The following is an 18,251-nucleotide window of genomic DNA, read 5'->3' on the forward strand; positions in this document are numbered from 1 at the left end:
TGAGCCCACTTGGGCACACCTGAGCTCGTTCTGTCCCACATGTGACTGCGATGGCTGGAGGACCAGTTTCCCTGGCTTCCAACGGCCTGTCTTTCGTGCAGTCACGTGGACCAGCCTGTGACCCACACAGTCTGGTGAGTAACCAAGCACGGAGAAAGGAGAGGAGGGCCGTCATCAGCTGTGGCACAGGGAGCCCCATCCGGTGCCCTGGGGGCCACTCTGTGACTTGGTTTGCCTGACACTTGCTGGACCTGGCAGCTACCCCTAGCCACTCTCACTTCTTTATGTTTTGCTTACTCTTCCAGATCTTTCTGCATCTTTCATTTTTGTTTTGAAAGGGAGAAATACAAAGAATAATGACACCCACACCAGTGTCTCTAGTCGCAGAAGTACTTGCTGTCCTTGGATTCCACCCACCCCAGTTCCACCCGTGGGGTTTCCCCATTCCTAGCTCTCCTGCTAGGGACAGTTGGGGCTCCATTCTCTCCCCTCGCCCTGTAAGTAATTTTGTGTCTCTCTTTCCAGGATCCCATGGAGAATGGTGCTGTAGCCTCTGCAGGGACTCAGAAGACAGACACTGCTATTGAGCCACAGTTCAAAGTGGTGGACTGGGACAAGGTAGCTGGCACAGGAGATCGGGGATGATTGGAGTTACGGGGTGGGGGGAGGAATGTGAAGCTATGATGTGTGCTCAGGGAGATGAAAAAGGGCCACTGGGACCTACAGTGCCCAAGTGTGACCTGGGACAGCAAACCTAGCTGCAGGCATTGGGGGCTATGGAGGGCTTGCCGGTGGGAAACTGGGATAAATGGTATATGCTATCTCTGCAAGAAACCCATCCTACATAACCTGGAATAAGACAGGTCTCCCATCAGGAATCCTGAAGTTATAAAGGGGACTATGACAGGATTGACATACCTACCCTGGCCAGTGTACATGGAAAATCTGCTCCTGGCACCTGTGATCACTCAAGAAAGTCCCTTGTGGATAAAGAACCCACAAGTCCCTTGTGGAAAAGGTTATGTGGCAGATAGGGCAGAGGAAAGCTGAAGGTGTGTGCACGGATCCTAATGCTATAAGGTGAGCTCTGGAAGAGTAGAGTGGGGGCTCCCCACGGAGAGCAAAGAAAAGCAGCATTGCCTGGAGGGGCCTGGGTGAGAACCAAGCTCAGATGTTATTTCCCTCCATCTTGGGTCACAGTACTGTCCCCAAGTTGTCATCTCTGGGCATAGACATGAGTGCACATATGTGTCCTCTGCCTGCAGTGGACACCAGAGGCACAGAAACAAATAGACAGCTATCCTCTCCTCCTCCAAGTAGTTGTGACAGCATGAGGAGATCCAAGAAGCATTCCAGGAAACACAGGCACCAGAGGAGAAGAGACATGGACCAAAGGAGCCTCCCACAGCTGGTTGTTTCTTGTACCCCTTTGACCAGGACTCCCAAGGCTGTGTGGCCCCATTACTTGGAGAGATTCCCTGTCTGTGGGACTGCCTCTGGAGAGTTCCCAGCCCATGACAGAAACATGTAGTGCATCCAGTTTGAGAAACTGGGAGATTCTTCCATGCTCCATCCCCTCCAGAGAGCCATGGGACCAAGAGAAAAATAGGCCAGCAAGAGGAAAGACTTGTCCAAGTCACAAGGAAAGCCTTACATCAGCTTGTTAGGACCCCCTTTCTGGCTCCCATTCCTGGACGAGCTCATTACTCATCATTAGCATAAGGTTGGGCAATGATTGCCCACGGTGGACAGAGGAGCAGGGTACTCAGTACAAATAGCAGGCTTCTCTAATAATCTAGAGGATTTGGGATTTCTCTGCATATGGGCAGAACAAGTGAGGAGCCAGACACTTGAGTGATACATGGACACCAGGAGCTAGAGTCCAGACATTGCCTTGGAACAGGAGGGGCTTTGATGAGGATGAGGGTTTGGGACAAGACCAGGGATAAGCCAATGTGTTCTCACTCAGGCTGTGAGTAGACAGTGGAAGGTACTACAGGCACAAGTCCTTTTAGCCAGCACCAGTGAGATTGGCTTAGGGCTTGACTCTTGGAAGAACATAGTGCCAGGAGCTCATGGGGGCTATGTCAGTGTGGCAGCCTATACAATATCTCAGGAGCAAACTGCTTTGTGACAAGTTGGTGACACAACACACACACACACACACACACACACACACTTCACCTCCTGATCCACAGAGATTCCCCCATGGTCTCCCTGAGCTGTGGTTCAAGGCTGACCCTCAGCCAATGCTGTATGAGGCAAGAGGATGATCTAGTCCACTGGGCTCTTGCACCATTACTTGCACAATGAGGAAGAAGGAAAACTATACAGAGGGCTAGTCCCAGCCTAGCTCCCAGCACATTAGACAGACAGCTGGGCCTGACTCACCTTCCCCACCTCTTTTTCATTGTCTTTTATACACACACACACACACACACACACACACACACACACTTCTTCTACCTTCTTCCTGTGTTCCTGGACTGAGAGAGAAAGACTAAGAGTGGCCTACAAGAAGGGGTCCATACTACTCTGGCAGGGAGCGGCCACCCATCTGGGTTCCCTTGGTGCTGTCCCCACCCCACCTCACCCCATCCACCCTAAGGAAAGCCAGCGCAATGCTGAGCTCTCTGGGTAGAATAAATAGTGCTCTCTCCTCCCCTCTTCTCCTTTCTTATCACCTTCTCTGCCTTGCCTTCCCCTCCCTTCTCTTCTTTTCATTTTTGCTCTTCTTTTCCCAAAAGAGTCCTCCTGCTCTCTCCCCACCTGATTGCACCCCAGCTCTTGGGGAAGGAAGGGACTGGGAGAGCTGCCGGCTCTTTCTGACCTGGCTGGGGCAGGTCTTTCTTGAGAAGCTGTGGAAAGACACCAAGGTGGTGGTTTTTCCTCCCCTCCACCAGAGGGTCTGCAGGCCAGGAGTGAGTTTGCAAGGGTAGGACTCCTTAGTTTTGTATTCAAGGTGAACCCTCTGGATGCTGCCAAGGAAGGGAGCCATGGGCTGCCAGGGCCCAGCTTTCCTGGCCCTAGAAGCCAGGGAACCAAGTGGGTCAGGATGGAAAGAGTGAGGAGAAACTAGGCTGATCATGCTGGGCCGGGGGTAGAAGAATCTGAAAAGACAGCAGAAATGAGCAAAAATGAAGAAACTCTGATGCCCCACCCTGTCAGAGGTGAGGTCCATCTGACTTTCAGGCTCTGTGTGGAATTTTACCAGAATGATCTAGATTACCCCTTGAATCTCTCAGCTGAGTAGGACTAAGGCTTCCTTAGAAGGAAGAAAAAGAAAACCGACTAGATTGCAACTCCTTCCCATACCTCAGTCTTTGTTTTCTAGAACCCAGCTGGCCTGGTGACCACAGCTGCCCATCACTCTTGACTTCTGGGCATACCTTCTCTCTTCAGCCTGCTTCATCTGTAGGCTACTTGCTGCATTTTCAGAGTGCTCCCTTGTTAGCCTTCCGTGCCAGTCCTGTTTCAGAGGGCAGGGAGGTGCCAGCCTTCCAGGAAGCAGTTAGAGCAGATGGGGTTTAAGGGGTCTGCTGAAGGTCCCCCTCCAAACACCCCTAGACAACAAATGACCTCCAACTTAACACAGCTTTGGGTTGTTTTCTGTTGCTGTTTTCTTTCTTTCTGAAACATGATCTCACTGTGTAGCCCTGGCTGGCCTGGAGCTTTCTATGTAGACCAGGCTAACCTTAAACTCAGAGATCCACCTGCCTCTGCTTCTTCCTCCCTGGGTTCTGGGATTAAAGATGTGCGCCATCATGCCTGACTAAATTACAGCTTTGCTCTCGAGTTCGTACTTGAGCCGGAATAAAGTAGTGAAGAAGTTCATGAACTGTCTGTGATCTCACTGGCTCTGTTAACAATGTCAGCAGCCAGCCAGGCGTGATGGTGCGGGCCTTCAATCTCAGCACTTGGGAGGCAGAGGCACGCAGATTTCTGAGTTCAAGGCCAGCCTGGTCTACAGAGTGAGTTCCAGGACAGCCATGGCTCTACAGAGAAGCCCTGTCACCAAAACTAACAAACAGAAAAGAAAAAATAAATGCCAAGAGCCAAAGGATATAGTCACTTGGCTAACAGCTAAGCAGCTTAGCTGGCATGTTAACCAGAGGTAAGCAGTAGCTACCTGGGCTGACCATGCCCAGTGAGCCCTTTCCTCTCTACTCCCATGTGTCCTGAAGTCCTTTCACCTCTCATCTGGCCCAAAGCGAGTCTCTCTGATCCCTATGACTGGAAGAGGAGATGGCAGAAAGGAAGGTCAAAGCCAAACAGGTTCTGGGGGCTCTCTCCAAAGGTATGGCTACATCTCCTTCCATATCCTGCCTCAAATTAAACCAGACTCTAGCATAATCAGCTTCCTTTACCTTGGAGAGGCTGTCCAATGTAGTCTACCCTTTTCCATTAAGAGACAGGTAGAAAACCATCCCGTGAGGTGTGTCACCAAGGAAAATGCACTGGGGAGATGGCTGAGTCATTAAAGTGCTTGCCATACAAGCATGAAAACCGGGCTTTAATTCCCAGAACCTACATGTATATATCTGTAATCTTAGCACTGGAGAGAGGTAGACAGGACAATCCTTGGGTCTTGTAGGCCAGCTAGTCTAGCCAATCCCGTGAGCTTCAAATTCAGTGATTGACTGTCTCAAATAAAGACTCCTAAAGTCTGCTTCTGGGTTCCATACGCATATGCACATAGATGCATTTGTACTCACACACATGTGCATGCAGAGATACATACAAGCACACAGGAACATTTATATGCACACAGAAACTGTAGTGGTCAGTTCAACCCCTTAGTCCCTGCCCTGACCTCAGTACCATACACATAGCCCATAACATTGGGAGCTCCAGGGGTCTGCAGAGCTGGCAAAGTGTTGATTTTGGCCAGATGGGCTTTACTATTCGGAGGTTCTAACATAAGTCAACAAGGATTTGGGTCAAAACCAAAGTACCATGGCAAACCCACGCCCAGGGAATGATAAAAACTCCAGGCTCTGAGTACCAGTGCGGCTCACCTCTGGTTATTCTGCCCCTTCCCCTGATTTCATGTCCCCTGAGTGGAGAGAACACAGAGTACCTGAGAAGAAGTCAGGTGACCCAGAGCTACCACAGTGGTTTTGAGATTGCCCCACTTCTCTGAATAGGAGAGATCTGCACCAATCCTGGCAGGACCCCAGCCAGCCAGCTCGATACTCCAGCTCGCTGACACTAGGCACAGCTGTATGCTGGGGAATTCATAGCCACAGGCCCCTGATTCCACTGGCTGATGGGCTAGGTCTCCAGGTGCTAAGAACTCAGGCTCTGAGCTCCATGCTCAGAATCAGGACCAGCTCTAACATCTGTGGCTGAGCAGACAATCTTCGGTGTTCTTGCCTGTAATATGAGGTTATCACAGTCCCCAGTCTGATGATTAAGGCCTATGAAAGATAATGAGTATGGGACCAGAGCCCAGGATGACTTATCACTAGGGTGTAGAAAAGGTAGCCAGGAGTCCTTCGGGAACTTCTTGTCCCTCACTGCTTTCCCCACTGACCTGCTGCTTGGAAGGCTCAGAAAGCTGTCCTGGAGCGGATGCCTGGGGCCCAGGTGGACATTTCTTTAAACAATTGCTTGAACTCATGGCAGTGGAAGGAGCTACCAGCACCCAGCAGTTGCCACCTCCTGTTCTTACTCCCTGGGGAAAGCAGAGCCTGAGGCAACTCTGGGTTGAGGCAGCTCTGGAGGAGTGTCCTGTGCCACCTGGGTCCAAGAGGAAGGGCATGTAGGGAACCAGAAGAAGAGCAGAGGCAAGCCCTCCTCACCCTGGCAGCAGGCCCTCTGCCCACTCTCTGGGTAGCAGGCTGCCCTTTCCTCCTGTTGCATGCTGCTGCCAGCTGCATTCCTGGCATAGCCAGGAGCAGCCTCCCCCTTCCTGGCTGGGCAGGGGCAAAGATGCATTGGGGGAAGGGCATGGGGTATACAAGATGCTTGGCCTAGATACTCACTGATTTGCATCTGCATCCTGGGCCCAGCCTGTTGCTCAGGTCTATGAACCACCAAAGGCGGCCTTGAGGCCAGCAACCTGCCCACTCCAAAGTAGTTTCTGAGCATATTCTCACCTCCATCCACACAACACTAGCCTTGCCTGTTCTGAGCATCAGGTCCCACAGGCTCAAAGTGAGGGTAGCCATGGAAGTCTCCAGATACCCGGGAGCTGGAGGCATGGTCTACGTCTTACTTTTCTTTCCTTTCCCCCACCAACCTCATCTAGTGGCCGTAGACCTTTCCAGTGCCCAGAGCTTTAGTCAGCAGAGTGGGAGGTCAGGACTAGGGGCCAGCTCTGAGGAAGAAAGCCACTCGCATGGGAGGGCAGAGGAAGAAAGCCACTCGCATGGGCAGGCAGGGATCCAAGAAAGTGCCTTCCTGGTAAAACGGGAATGAGCTTCTTTCTACCTCATTAGAGCCCACCTAGGCAGTCAGCCAGCATTAGCCTGTCTCAAAATCAGTTTCTACAGCTTCCATGTTGGAAATAACCAGCAAGGGAGAACCTGTGGCTACCTAGTAAAGACACTGTCTTTCAGGAACCAGGACTAGACACAAGCTGAAAAAAAAAAAGAAAATAGAAAAAGAGAAAGAAAAGACAGTATGCGTATAGCAGCCAAACAGGCCTAGCACCAGGTGAAGGTCCTAGCTCTTGGGAAATCACTTTGAGGGTGCTACAATACCAGGAAAGAAGCCAGATATGGTAGCACATGCCTGTAATTCTACCACTTGAGAAGCAGAAACAGGAAAATCATTTCAAGTTGAGGACAGCCTAGTCCAATGTTGAGAGCTAGGTTATCCAGGGCTACATCACAAAACAAGCCCTGTCTCAGAATACACCACCAGGAGTCTATGAGATGGCTCAGCCAGTGAAGGCATTTGCTGCCAAGCCTGACAACCTGAGTTTAATCTCCAGAACCCACATGGTGGAGGGAGAGACCAGCTTCTGGATGGAGACTGTCTATGCTAGTGCACTGTGACACACTTTCACAAGAGCACACACAAATGCATGCACACACACACAAATAAATAAAAAGTAATTTATAAAAACACCAAAACAAAAACTTATGGGAGGAGATAAGGAGGTGCGCATCTAGGATCAACCAACCAACTCCACTTCATGAATTAGTCTGCTGGACCTCAATATATTTATTCCAAACATAGGGAGAAAGCCAATGGGCCTGCACTTCTATACCTGTATGGACATCTTGCTTTTCCCCCACCCCCAGAATAGTAGGATAGAGAGACCCTATGCTAAAATTATTGGTGTTGGCCCTTGCTGATGAGAGGGATTTTTGCAGGGGTAGAGGCAAAGTTTTTAACCCCCAGAGTCAAATGACTCTCCTTGGGTATCAAGGAGGACTACCTCAGATACAGTATGGGGTAAAAAAATGGGCAGATGCCAGGTAGTGGGGGTGCACACCTTTAATCCCAGTACTCAGGAGGCAGAGGCAGGTGGATGGATCTCTGAGTTCGAGGTCAGCCTGTTCTACAAAGTGAGTTCCAGGACAGCCAGGACTACACACACACACAAACACACACACACACACACACACACACACACACACAGAGAGAGAGAGAGAGAGAGAGAGAACAAAAAATGGGCAGATCACAGGTAGCCTTGGCATTGACTGTAGACAACAACCTACTATGTACAGAGGCAGTCAGGGCCTACTGGTCTACCTGGACAGTGACTAAAATCATGTGCACTGGTCAAACAGGCAACAGAACATCAAGGGCAGACCACATTTTTGGAGAACTGTGCTCTATAAACACCTCTTCAGCAACCTAGTCCCAGCCTTTCTTCTGCTCTATCCTTGTGGCTCAGCTACCTGTTTCTTCCTGTGTCTCCACTGAATTAAAGTGATAATGCCGCATTACTTTCTTAATGCTTTGCAAAATAATGGTAAAACAGATCAACATAAAAATGGCCCAAACCTTTGTTATGTAGGGAGAGGGGGCCACACATTTGAGTAATAACTATAAGTGGGTGTTTTTTGTTGTTGTTACATGGATTTACTAGGGGGTATGTTTGTGCTGTAGCACTGTGTAGAGGTCAGAAGACAGCTTGGAGGGATCAGTTATCTCTTTCTACCATGTTGGTCCCAGGGGTTGAACTGAGGGCCTGAGTGACTCAACCCACTGGGCTGTCTCACTAACCTCTTCCCCGCTCCCCCGAGACAGGGTTTCTCTGTGTAACAGCTGTAGCTGTTCTTTAACTTGATTTGTAGACCAGGCTGGCCTCAAACTCACGGAGATCCCCTGCCTCTGACTCCTGAGTGCTAGGATTAAAGGAATGTGCCACCGCTGCCCAGCATTTTCTTAAAAGATCTAAGGCCAAATTAAATGTACAAATGAAACTTAGGCATATGGGTGTCACGTGTAACATTCAAGCATGAAACATAGAGGATCCAGGGATCTCATCTGAGACAAATGGTGATCAAATGAAAGATGCAGGAATCACCCTAAAAAACTACTATAAGGAAAAATTGAGAGACATCACTAAAAACCAATGGAGGTGTTAATGTAAAATGTCTTAAAATAATTAATCCAGAAAGGATAAGATGGCTCATCAGATAACAGTTCCTGCCAACAAAACTGGCAATCTGAATTCAATCCCTGGGAACCCGCATGGTGGAAGGAGAGAACTGAGTCTCCCAAGTTGACCTCTGACCTCCACACATCTGTGACATGCGTGTGCCCACACACATATCCATGCAAACAACATGAGTAAATAAAATGTTTAAAATTTTGTAAAAATAAAATACATAATTATGGCAAATAAAAAAGAAAGGACAGAGGAGATAGAAAACAGCAAGAAAGAATAAACATAAACAAATTTGGGATAGAGGGAGGAGTCAGTTGGCAAAGAGCTTGCTGCATAAGGGTTAGAACCTAAGGACTTGGGAGCAAGTGGGCAGTTCAACAAGAAGATGTGACAGGGTGGCCTTGACAGATGACCAGGTTCAGCATCACATCTGTAAATGACAGTAATTATAGCACCTATTCGGTTGGGAATGTTGAGACATGAGTGCATGGTTTAGGCCATGTAGAGCTTTTGCAATCATGATTGACATATAACATGTGCTCCGTGAGTGTTGAGATTGGGGCAAAGCTTCAAGCTCTCAAGTGACCTTGCCCAGCCCCTTCTAATGTGAGGCTCAGCAGGCCGACCACTGAATGACAAGGTATAAACATGGTGTACTAGAAGGTTCCTCCCATTCTTCTTCCTGGTATAAAGTGTGCATGTGTGCATAGTTGGAGACCCAGGATAGAGACACAGAAGCCATGAGACTGCCTGTGTTACTGGACCAAGGCATGAGGTTAAGAAGACAGAGTCAGGCCGGGCGGCGGTGGCGCACGCCTTTAATCCCAGCACTCGGGAGGCAGAGGCAGGCGCATCTCTGTGAGTTCGAGACCAGCCTGGTCTACAAGAGCTAGTTCCAAAGCTACAGAGAAACCCTGTCTCGAAAAACCAAAAAGAAAAAGAAAAAAAAGAAGAAGACAGAGTCAGGAAGGGAACAGAAACCAAGTGAAGTCTGGGCCTTTTTCCCTGGTCACAAAGTCAAGAAGAGTGACTGGTGGCCTTACCTGCCTGCTCCAGAACACCTACCCCCCCTTCCCCAAAGCTGTGATGGCAACAGTAGAAAGGCTCCAGAGGGGCTGGGAACACCTGAAGCCAGTTCCTGAGAGAGCTGCCGGGGCTGAGCCAGCTTTCGCCAGGAGACATGCGAAAGATGAGCAGGCTTCCAGATCATTGCAGGGTCTCTCTCCCAGGCTTGCTTGCTCTTCCTCTCCTTCCCTTTCCTGCCACTGGCACCCTTCCTCCCGTGCTGGCCACCTCCCTTTGTTGAAGAATGATCTCTTGTGTTGGAAACCCTAACTCTGAGGTTGTTTTTGGGTTGTTGGACCACCAGCTTTACTTACAAGAAACTGAGCAGCTCTGAGGGGTATAGACGCTGCTTTCTTGGGATCTCACAGCTGCTAAGCAGCGAGGACAGGATTTCAATATGGGCCCTGACTTTAGAGTCCTTGTTCTTTACTGTTTGGAATCCAGATTAATCTTATACACTAAGTCACCAGAAATCTTCGAGTACTTCTCGTTGCCTATAGGTAAAGCCTCTGAACTCTTTGGCTCTGTGTTCCTATAAGTAAACATCAGGCACATTTTCTTCATTATATGTCCATGTTAACACACACACACACACATTGTATTCTTGCCGACTGTGAATAAGAATACAGCCAGATATGATTTAAATCTCTGTGTGTGCATGTACATGTCTTGTGTGTATGTATCACAAATACAAATATGGTCTTTGGAGGCAGCAGAGATGGCTCAGGACCCAGGTTTGGTTCTTTGCACTTACAATGGGCAGTTTATAGCCACCTGTAAATTCAGTTTCAGGGGATCTACTGCCCTTTTATGACATCCAGGGGCAGCAGGCATGTGCACATGCACACATACATGTGCACACATACACACACATGCAGACTAACACATGCATACAAATAAAATAAATAAATCCTTAAATTTGAAAAGTAAATAGGGCCCCTCATCTTTTCCTTGGGGTGAGTCTACAAGTGCTGCTGAGGCTTGTATAATGCGTGTCTGGGGACAGGTGGCCTGGCACATGAATCACCATCCCTGGACCTCAACAGGGTGTCCTATTAAACCCTCAGCAAATTTCTTTCTGCAATCCATAGAGCAGTGTCCAGGAACTGCTCTGTAACACGGACCACAGTTGTTTCCAACTCCACATCTGTACCCATAGTCCCTGCAGTTAACCCCCACCCACCCAGCCAAACCTTCCATGTTGATGAATAAACCCCATATCATGTTCAAAGTCTTACTTGCTTACCCTAGATCTGGGCATTTGTGACAGTCCTCTTGCCTCTGAATGGTGGCATCCTTGAATCAGCACTAAACTGTCTCGCTCAGTATGCTTCACCCTGTGGAATACCTTCCACTGATACTGTTATTATCTGTTTTATAGCAGAGGGAACTGGGTTTCAGAAAGTTCAAATAATTTCCCCCAAAGTGAGTGGTAGAGCCAGGATTTGAACCCAGCACTGACTCCAGAGTCTCAGCTCTTAAGTACTAATCTGTGTGAAACAAAAAGGGGTCTCCTGCACACCTGCTGATTCTTTCCAGCACCTGGCAGACCTATATGCACACTTGCAATCATCAAAGTACACAAAAATCAAATGTAAAGCAAACTATTGAATGAATAATTACTTGAATAAATAAATGGACGAGTGAATTATTGAGGCCAACATCAAGAAGAAAGTCTGCAGTGGAGGAGTGGGGGCCTTTATTTATGATGCAGCTCCTGGTGATGCAGAATATATTGGTTCTTGTATGTAGAGTCAGCATGGGCCCTTAGACATCACCACTAGGCTTCGACCTATCTAGCTCTTGGCTTGGCCATACTCTGTGCTGTCTGGGTCGTTAGTTGGGCTCTGCTGGTAACTCCAGACTCTACCAACTTAGCAGCTCCAGTGGGAGGAACAGGTATCAGATGGCTCTTGGTCCAAGCAAGCTTAGGCCATGAGCCTGATCTGGATCCCACATCCAGGGGCTGAAAGGGACAGTGTAGTTAGATCTGGATTTCCCTCCTCCAAAACTACTCTGTGTGTGTGTGTGGTTCCACATACACCACATAAGCCCAGATGGTGCTAGGAAATAGGAAGCTATAACCAAGAGATGTGGAAATGGATATCAGAAGTACGAGTATCAAAGGTCCAATTTGTCTCTTGCAGGACCTGGTGGACTGGCAGAAGCCTCTCCTGTGGCAGGTGGGCCACTTGGGAGAGAAGTATGATGAGTGGGTTCACCAGCCAGTGGCCAGGCCCATTCGCCTCTTCCACTCTGACCTCATCGAGGCTTTATCCAAGACTGTCTGGTGAGCATTGTGCAGGGTCTGAGATGGGCCTCTCTGCTGGGAGCACCAGTAAAATATAGAAGGGGAGGGAACAGTTGAGTCCTCCTTAAAATAAAGGCTATACTGTAAATTTGGGGGGAGGTGGGACAAGCTGTAGCCATAATCAATTCCTGCACACGGTTTTATCCACTATCTGGGTAACACCCTACCATGTGCCTGTGCCTGCTCTTTTCCAGACTCCTGTGTAGGGTTAGAAGCCTTTAATGCATGTGTCAACAATTTTCCTGCAATTAGTTCTCCCTACCCCAAGAAGACAGCATCTATATAGCTGTCCAGAGTCAGTCACCGTGTACCCCATAGTTCTTTTCTGCCCATGACTCATCTCAAGAGACAGAGCCAGGCCGGGTGGTGGTGGCTCATGCCTTTAATCCCAGTGCTCGGGAGACAAAGGCAGGTGGATCTCTGTGAGCTCGAGGCCAGCCTGGTCTACAGAGCGAATTCCAGGATAGCCAAAGCTATGTAAAGAAACCCTGTCTCTTAAAACCAAAGGGGTGGGGGGGGGGGCAAACAGACTCACAGCCTCTCTTTCCTTTCCCCTGCTCCTCCCACCACTGTGCCTTTGACCACAGCTCTCCATGGCTTTCTGCATGTGTTTTGGTATCTCCTTGTTCCCGCTATAGCTAAAATGTGAGCCTCAGAGAAGCTAGACCCTGTTGTCTCCCCTCCTTCCATGCATCTCTCTCACCCTGATGGCCCTCCTGCAGGTACAGTGTCCCCATCATCTGGGTGCCCCTGGTGCTGTACCTCAGCTGGTCCTACTACCGAACCCTCAGCCAGGACAACATCCGACTCTTCACGTCATTCACGACAGGTAACGACAACAAGCTGCCTTCTTGCTGACTTGTCTCTGGGTCTTGATGGCAGGAAACTGTGTTCTCTGTGGTCTGGAGTTTCTATGGGCATAGAAAACCGCATCACAAATACTTCAAAGTGGGGTTTGGCATAGAACAATTTGTCCTCCCCAACCCTACGGATACAAAAAGTCATCATATCATTCAGTGTCGCAGCAGGAAGGGAATGTCTCGCTGAGATTAAGAACAGGGAATGTGCTAGATATGGCACTCCCTCCCCCAGGAGTGTCGGCCTTGGGAGGTGGAGACAGGAAGATCATTACAAGTTGGGGCTATCCTTATATACATTAGCAGGCCCAGGGCAGCCAACTCAGGAGGCAGAGACAGATGGGTCCCCAGGCTTCACTGGCCAGCCACTCTAGCCTAATTGGCCAGCCTCAAGTTCCAGTGAGAGACCCTGTCTCAAAAATCAAAGTGGACGGCTCTTGAGGAGGAACACACCCAAGACTGTCCTCTGATCTGTACAAGCATGCACACATACCTGCAGACGCATGTGCATTTGCACACACAAGTGAACACACGAAGTAGAGCCTGGGGAAGGTAAATGAGTCTTTCAGGGTCATATGGTCACTCTGCCCTCTGGGCTCACAGACTCTCTGCTAACTCGGTCTCCAGGCACATGCCTCTTCTCCTGCTCAGGTGTCTACCTGGGCACCTTAGGATATTGTCTGGGGGTATCCCTGCTTCCCTTGCCTGATCATAGTTTGTTCCTGACATGGCACCAGACAGTTTCCTTCCTCCACACACAGAGGCTTCTCTTCTTCCTACATCCCCTGAGGACAGCAAGTCAAGAGCCTTCCACAGTACTGGGGCCCTCAGTGTATCTGCCTCACCCAGGATAGGGTGGGGGGTGAGCACAGTATGGAAAGTGCCCCCGCACCCCAGCCCAGAGCCCAGAGGGTTACCGTGCATATCCCACTAGCCACAGTTACCCTTTTCGGCCCACGCTGAATAGCTCAGGCACAGCACAGGGCTTGTTGCTCAGAGGCCTGCTCACTGAATTGCCCACTGTCTGCCCGACACTCCCCTAACAATTACCAACAGTGGCAGGGCCGCCAGGGCTGGTGGCCAGAGGGGGAAGGGGACGCTAAAGCTTTGGCCCGGGTCCCTCTGCTGGATTCCTCCAGAGATGCCACTCAGTACCAGCTCCGGCTGGATGGGCACACTGGGTAATGCTGGGGTGAGGAGGCGGGAGGAGGCTTGACCTATAGGAGAGAGCTGTTCTCCATGGCAGGGACTGTGATTTGAGGGCTACACAGCACCACAGATCTCTGCAGACAGCTAAAATGTGCCCGTGTGATAAAGGTCCAGTGTGGCAGGCTAGTAAGCTGAGGCCACGGTGCCAGCAACAGAGGCATGGGAGACACATTGCCTCATGCATTTCTCATCCTGCAGGTCACCATGCAAGGCACAAGTCACACGCAAATAAGAGCTCACAAAGCAAGGCAAAGGGACACTCAGTGGGGTCCCATTGCAGCTACTGGGCAAGTGATGCCCTGGGATAGAGACTAGAGTGCTGGAGAGTAGTGTAAGCTCAGGGGAGGCAGGATTTCGGAGAGGGATGGAGTGTATGGGACCAAACTGTAGCTGCATCTCTTGTTCGTTCCCAGATGAAGGGTAATTAACAGGCATCTAAAAATTCACTTGGAGCCATTTGTCAAAATGAGGTCTGGTCTGACTCTGGCCAAAAATCTGGTGGTCACTCCTGCTTCCAACCTGCCCAGGCTTTCTCCCTTCCGCAGCAGCCCCCATAGCCATTGGTCCTGGGCCTGCCTACAGTGTGCAGATCTCCTGGGCCCTTCGGAGGTCCCTCTCAAAGCTGTCTCCCTCTGAGCCTGGTCAGCGCATAGGGTGGCAGAGATCAAATTTCATCCAGGAACAAACCTCCAGTGAGGGATTCTCTGCTGTTTCTCTCCTGATAAGTGGCTGGGAGCCTTCTGTGTTAAGCACTGGACACATAAAGAAGACCTTACTCAAGGCTGGAGAGATGGCTCAGAGGTTCAGAGCACTGGTTGTTGGCTGTTCTTCCAGATGTCCTGAGTTCAATTCCCAGAAACCACATGGTGACTCACAACCATCTATAATGAGATTTGGTGCCCTCTTCTGGTGTACAGACATACATGTAGGCAGAATACTGTATACATAATAAATACATCTTTAAAACAAATTTAAAAAAATTAAAAATAAGATCTTACTCATAGAAAACCTTATTTCCAAGTTGGGGGCAAAGAATCAAATGATTCTTTGATCACAGTACCTAGTGCTTTAGGGCAGAGTAAGATGCACAAGCCAGCCAGAATGGGTGAAGACACATGTCAGGGACACGTGGATTGGCTCCCCAGGGACAAGAAAGGCGGAGGGACTCTGGGGAAGAGAGCATCAGCAAATCTGTATGTGTGGGTGCCACTAGCAGTTAGATTTGGCCCCTGTACAGGTGATATGGCTGGAAGATCAAGACTTGAAGGACATGGAATGTTGTGTTTGGCAGGACTAGACTTTGTGTAGAGGCCATGAGGTATCACAGAATGGTTTAACAAGGTATAGAAGCATGAATGGAGGCCTGATACTGCCCTGGGGGCTCATTTGTGGTAAGGCAATGGGAATCAGAACAGTGAACTGGGGTTGGAGAGGTGGCGCAGCAGCTGAAGAGTATGACTTGAGTTCAATTCCCAGTACCTGTGTCAGGCAGCTGTAATTACCTTTCTGTAATTCCAGCTCCAGGAGATTACATACCTCTAATCTTCTTGAGCACCTGCCCCCCTACACACACACTTAAAAATAAATATATAGAAAGAAAAATACTGAACTGAGATGGTTGAACAGATAGACAGACAAATGGATTTAAACAACAGATTGTGCATGGTGACGCAAGATATTGTCAAGAAAAACAACTATATATTCCTCTTCCCCACACAGCATCGCTTCAGCCATATGCCTCTGTGGAGGCTATCTCCATAATAAATAAGCAAACAAACAAAATGCAAATGGGGGTGAGATTCACATATCATAAAACTAACCATTTTAGCTTGACTAGCATAGTGGCCTTTAGTACAGGCACCACCTCCGTCTAGTTTCAAGCCCTCTCATCGCCTCAGAAGGAAACTTAGACTGGATGGGCAGTTGCTCCCTATTCTCCATCCTCCTCCCCACAGTGTCTGCCACTCTGCTCTCTGTGCCCACAAATGGACTTGTTCTGGACTTTCACATAAATGGCCCTTGCTTCTGGTTTCTCTCACTTTGCCAAAGAGATTTGAAGTGGGTGGAGGTGACAGGCCTTGGTAAACTCCTGGGTGATGGGGAGGAAAATAACTGAAGGCTTTGGTAAAATGTGGGTGTCCCCAGAGGAGAAACCCCAATGAGTAGCCTGGAGGGGTGGAGCCCAAAGGAAAGGAAGACGGTTAGTTTCATTTGCTAAGGATTAGCTCTGGAGTCCTGGGTACACCATGTGAAGACACGTGGTAGCACGTGGCCAGCTCTGGAGTCCTAGGTACACCATGTGAAGACACGTGGTAGCACGTGGCCAGCCAAAGACATGATGGAAGTGTAGATCTGGGGGCTGCCAGCCTAGACTAAAATCAGTTATGAAGCAGGGAGTTTGGAAAGACAGGCAGTTTCCACGGTAGAGCCTGAGAAGGGACATCCAGTCCCATCTCTTGAATGATGATGGGCACACAACTCAAGATTAGCTAAAAATCACTGGGCTATATCTTTATTTTATCTTTTTATATATCTATATCTTTAGATATAGATATATAGATATAGATACAGAGAGAGAGACAGACAGAGAAGGAGACAGAGAGACAGAGAGACAGGCTCTCCCCAGACTTGTTTTGAACTAATGATCCTTCTACCTCAGCCTCCTAATTACTGAAATTACAGGCATGTACCACTATGCTCAGCTTAAGAATGATATCTTAATAAGACTTTTTTAAAGAGAGAAAGTATAGCTTGTGAGGAAGGGGGATGTATATGTTTTTATTACCATGACAAAATACCTAATAAAAGCAACTTGAAGTATGGTTTAGCTTGGCTCCCAGTTTGAGGCTAGTCCATCGATGCTGAGAAGTCTGGGTGGCAGAACACCACTCAGTTGGTCATATAAGACCACAGTCAGGGAGCAGTGAGAGATAAGATGGTCTACTCAGCTCACTTTCTTCTTCTTCTTCTTCTTCTTCTTCTTCTTCTTCTTCTTCTTCTTCTTCTTCTTCTTCTTTCTTCTTCTTCTTCTCCTCCTCCTCCTCCTCCTCCTTTTTTTCTTGCCCTCTCCTTCTCCTTCTTCTCTTCCTTTTCCTCCTCCTCCTCCTCCTCCTTCCCCTCCTCCTCCTGGTTTTCTGAGACAGGGTTTTTCTATGTAACTTTTTTTTTTTTTTTGGTTTTTCGAGACAGGGTTTCTCTGCAGCTTTTTTTTAGAGCCTGTCCTGGAACTAGCTCTTGTAGACCAGGCTGGCCTCGAACTCACAGAGATCCGCCTGCCTCTGCCTCCCGAGTGCTGGGATTAAAGGCGTGCGCCACCACCGCCCGAACTTTGGAGCCTGTCCTGGAACTTGCTCTGTAGACCAGGCTGGCCTCAAACTCACAGAGATCTACCTGCCCCAGACTCCCAAGTGCTGGAATTAAAGGTGTGTGCCACTACTACCCAGCACTTCTGCCTTTTTATTCAAGTCTAGGATCCCAGTCCAGCAGACACTGTGATCCACATTCAGGATAGTTCTTCCCTGTTCAGATTAAATGTTTCTGGAAACACCCTCATAGAAACACACAGAGGTGTGTTTCCATGTTTTCATGGAGATGTTAAATCCAGCCGAGTTGACAATGAAAATTAACCATCACAAAGGGTAAAACCAAGAAGATAAATAGAAATGGAGGAAACTAGACAGAAGCAGAAGGATTGGAGTTGAAATCTAGAGATCAAAAATGAAAACAGGAATAACATCAAGGAGTAAAAACAGGGATGTCATCCGAGGGCTGGATCTCAAGGACTTTGACCTTGAAGATGATATTTGCACAGCCTTCCCGCCTCCATCCAGACACAGATAACTGTACCTGCACAGCCTTCCTTGCTCCATCCAGACTGATCATTTTCCTCAGATACTGTGATTTCAAGTCTATTGACATTTCTTTATTTAGACTTTCCTGTTCTTCCTGCCTACCCACTCGCATATATATGGTCCCCAATTGTCCTTTTTTTTTTTCTATCAGTGGATGCTGGCTCTGATGGCTCTTTCAAGATGGTCTCCTTTCCTTGCCCCATGCCACTGAGTCACCCTTCTAGGTAGTGATCCAGCACTCAGCAAGAGCTGTGCCTTCTACAGTCCTCATTAGAAAAACATTGTCTCTCTGACCAATGACCCCATCACTCTAGTAAAGAACCTTCCAGGGCGCACTACAGATCCTCACAGCCTCCTTCCCACTTTACCACAGGACTTTTCAGTGT

At 48.7% G+C, this 18,251-nt stretch overlaps 1 protein-coding gene across 1 annotated transcript in view; it reads left to right on the forward strand.

Moving 5' to 3' along the window:
- Positions 1 to 18,251, forward strand: part of Fa2h (fatty acid 2-hydroxylase) — a 56,307-nt gene that overhangs the window by 34,046 nt on the left and 4,010 nt on the right. The window contains exons 2-4 of the mRNA XM_038313100.1: positions 526 to 618; positions 11,785 to 11,927; positions 12,671 to 12,777. Coding sequence (XP_038169028.1) covers positions 526 to 618; positions 11,785 to 11,927; positions 12,671 to 12,777 — 343 coding nt within the window. The remainder of the gene's footprint in view (positions 1 to 525; positions 619 to 11,784; positions 11,928 to 12,670; positions 12,778 to 18,251) is intronic.

The sequence above is a fragment of the Arvicola amphibius genome, chromosome 15 (assembly GCF_903992535.2).
Source record: "Arvicola amphibius chromosome 15, mArvAmp1.2, whole genome shotgun sequence".
NCBI classification, from domain to species: domain Eukaryota; kingdom Metazoa; phylum Chordata; class Mammalia; order Rodentia; family Cricetidae; genus Arvicola; species Arvicola amphibius.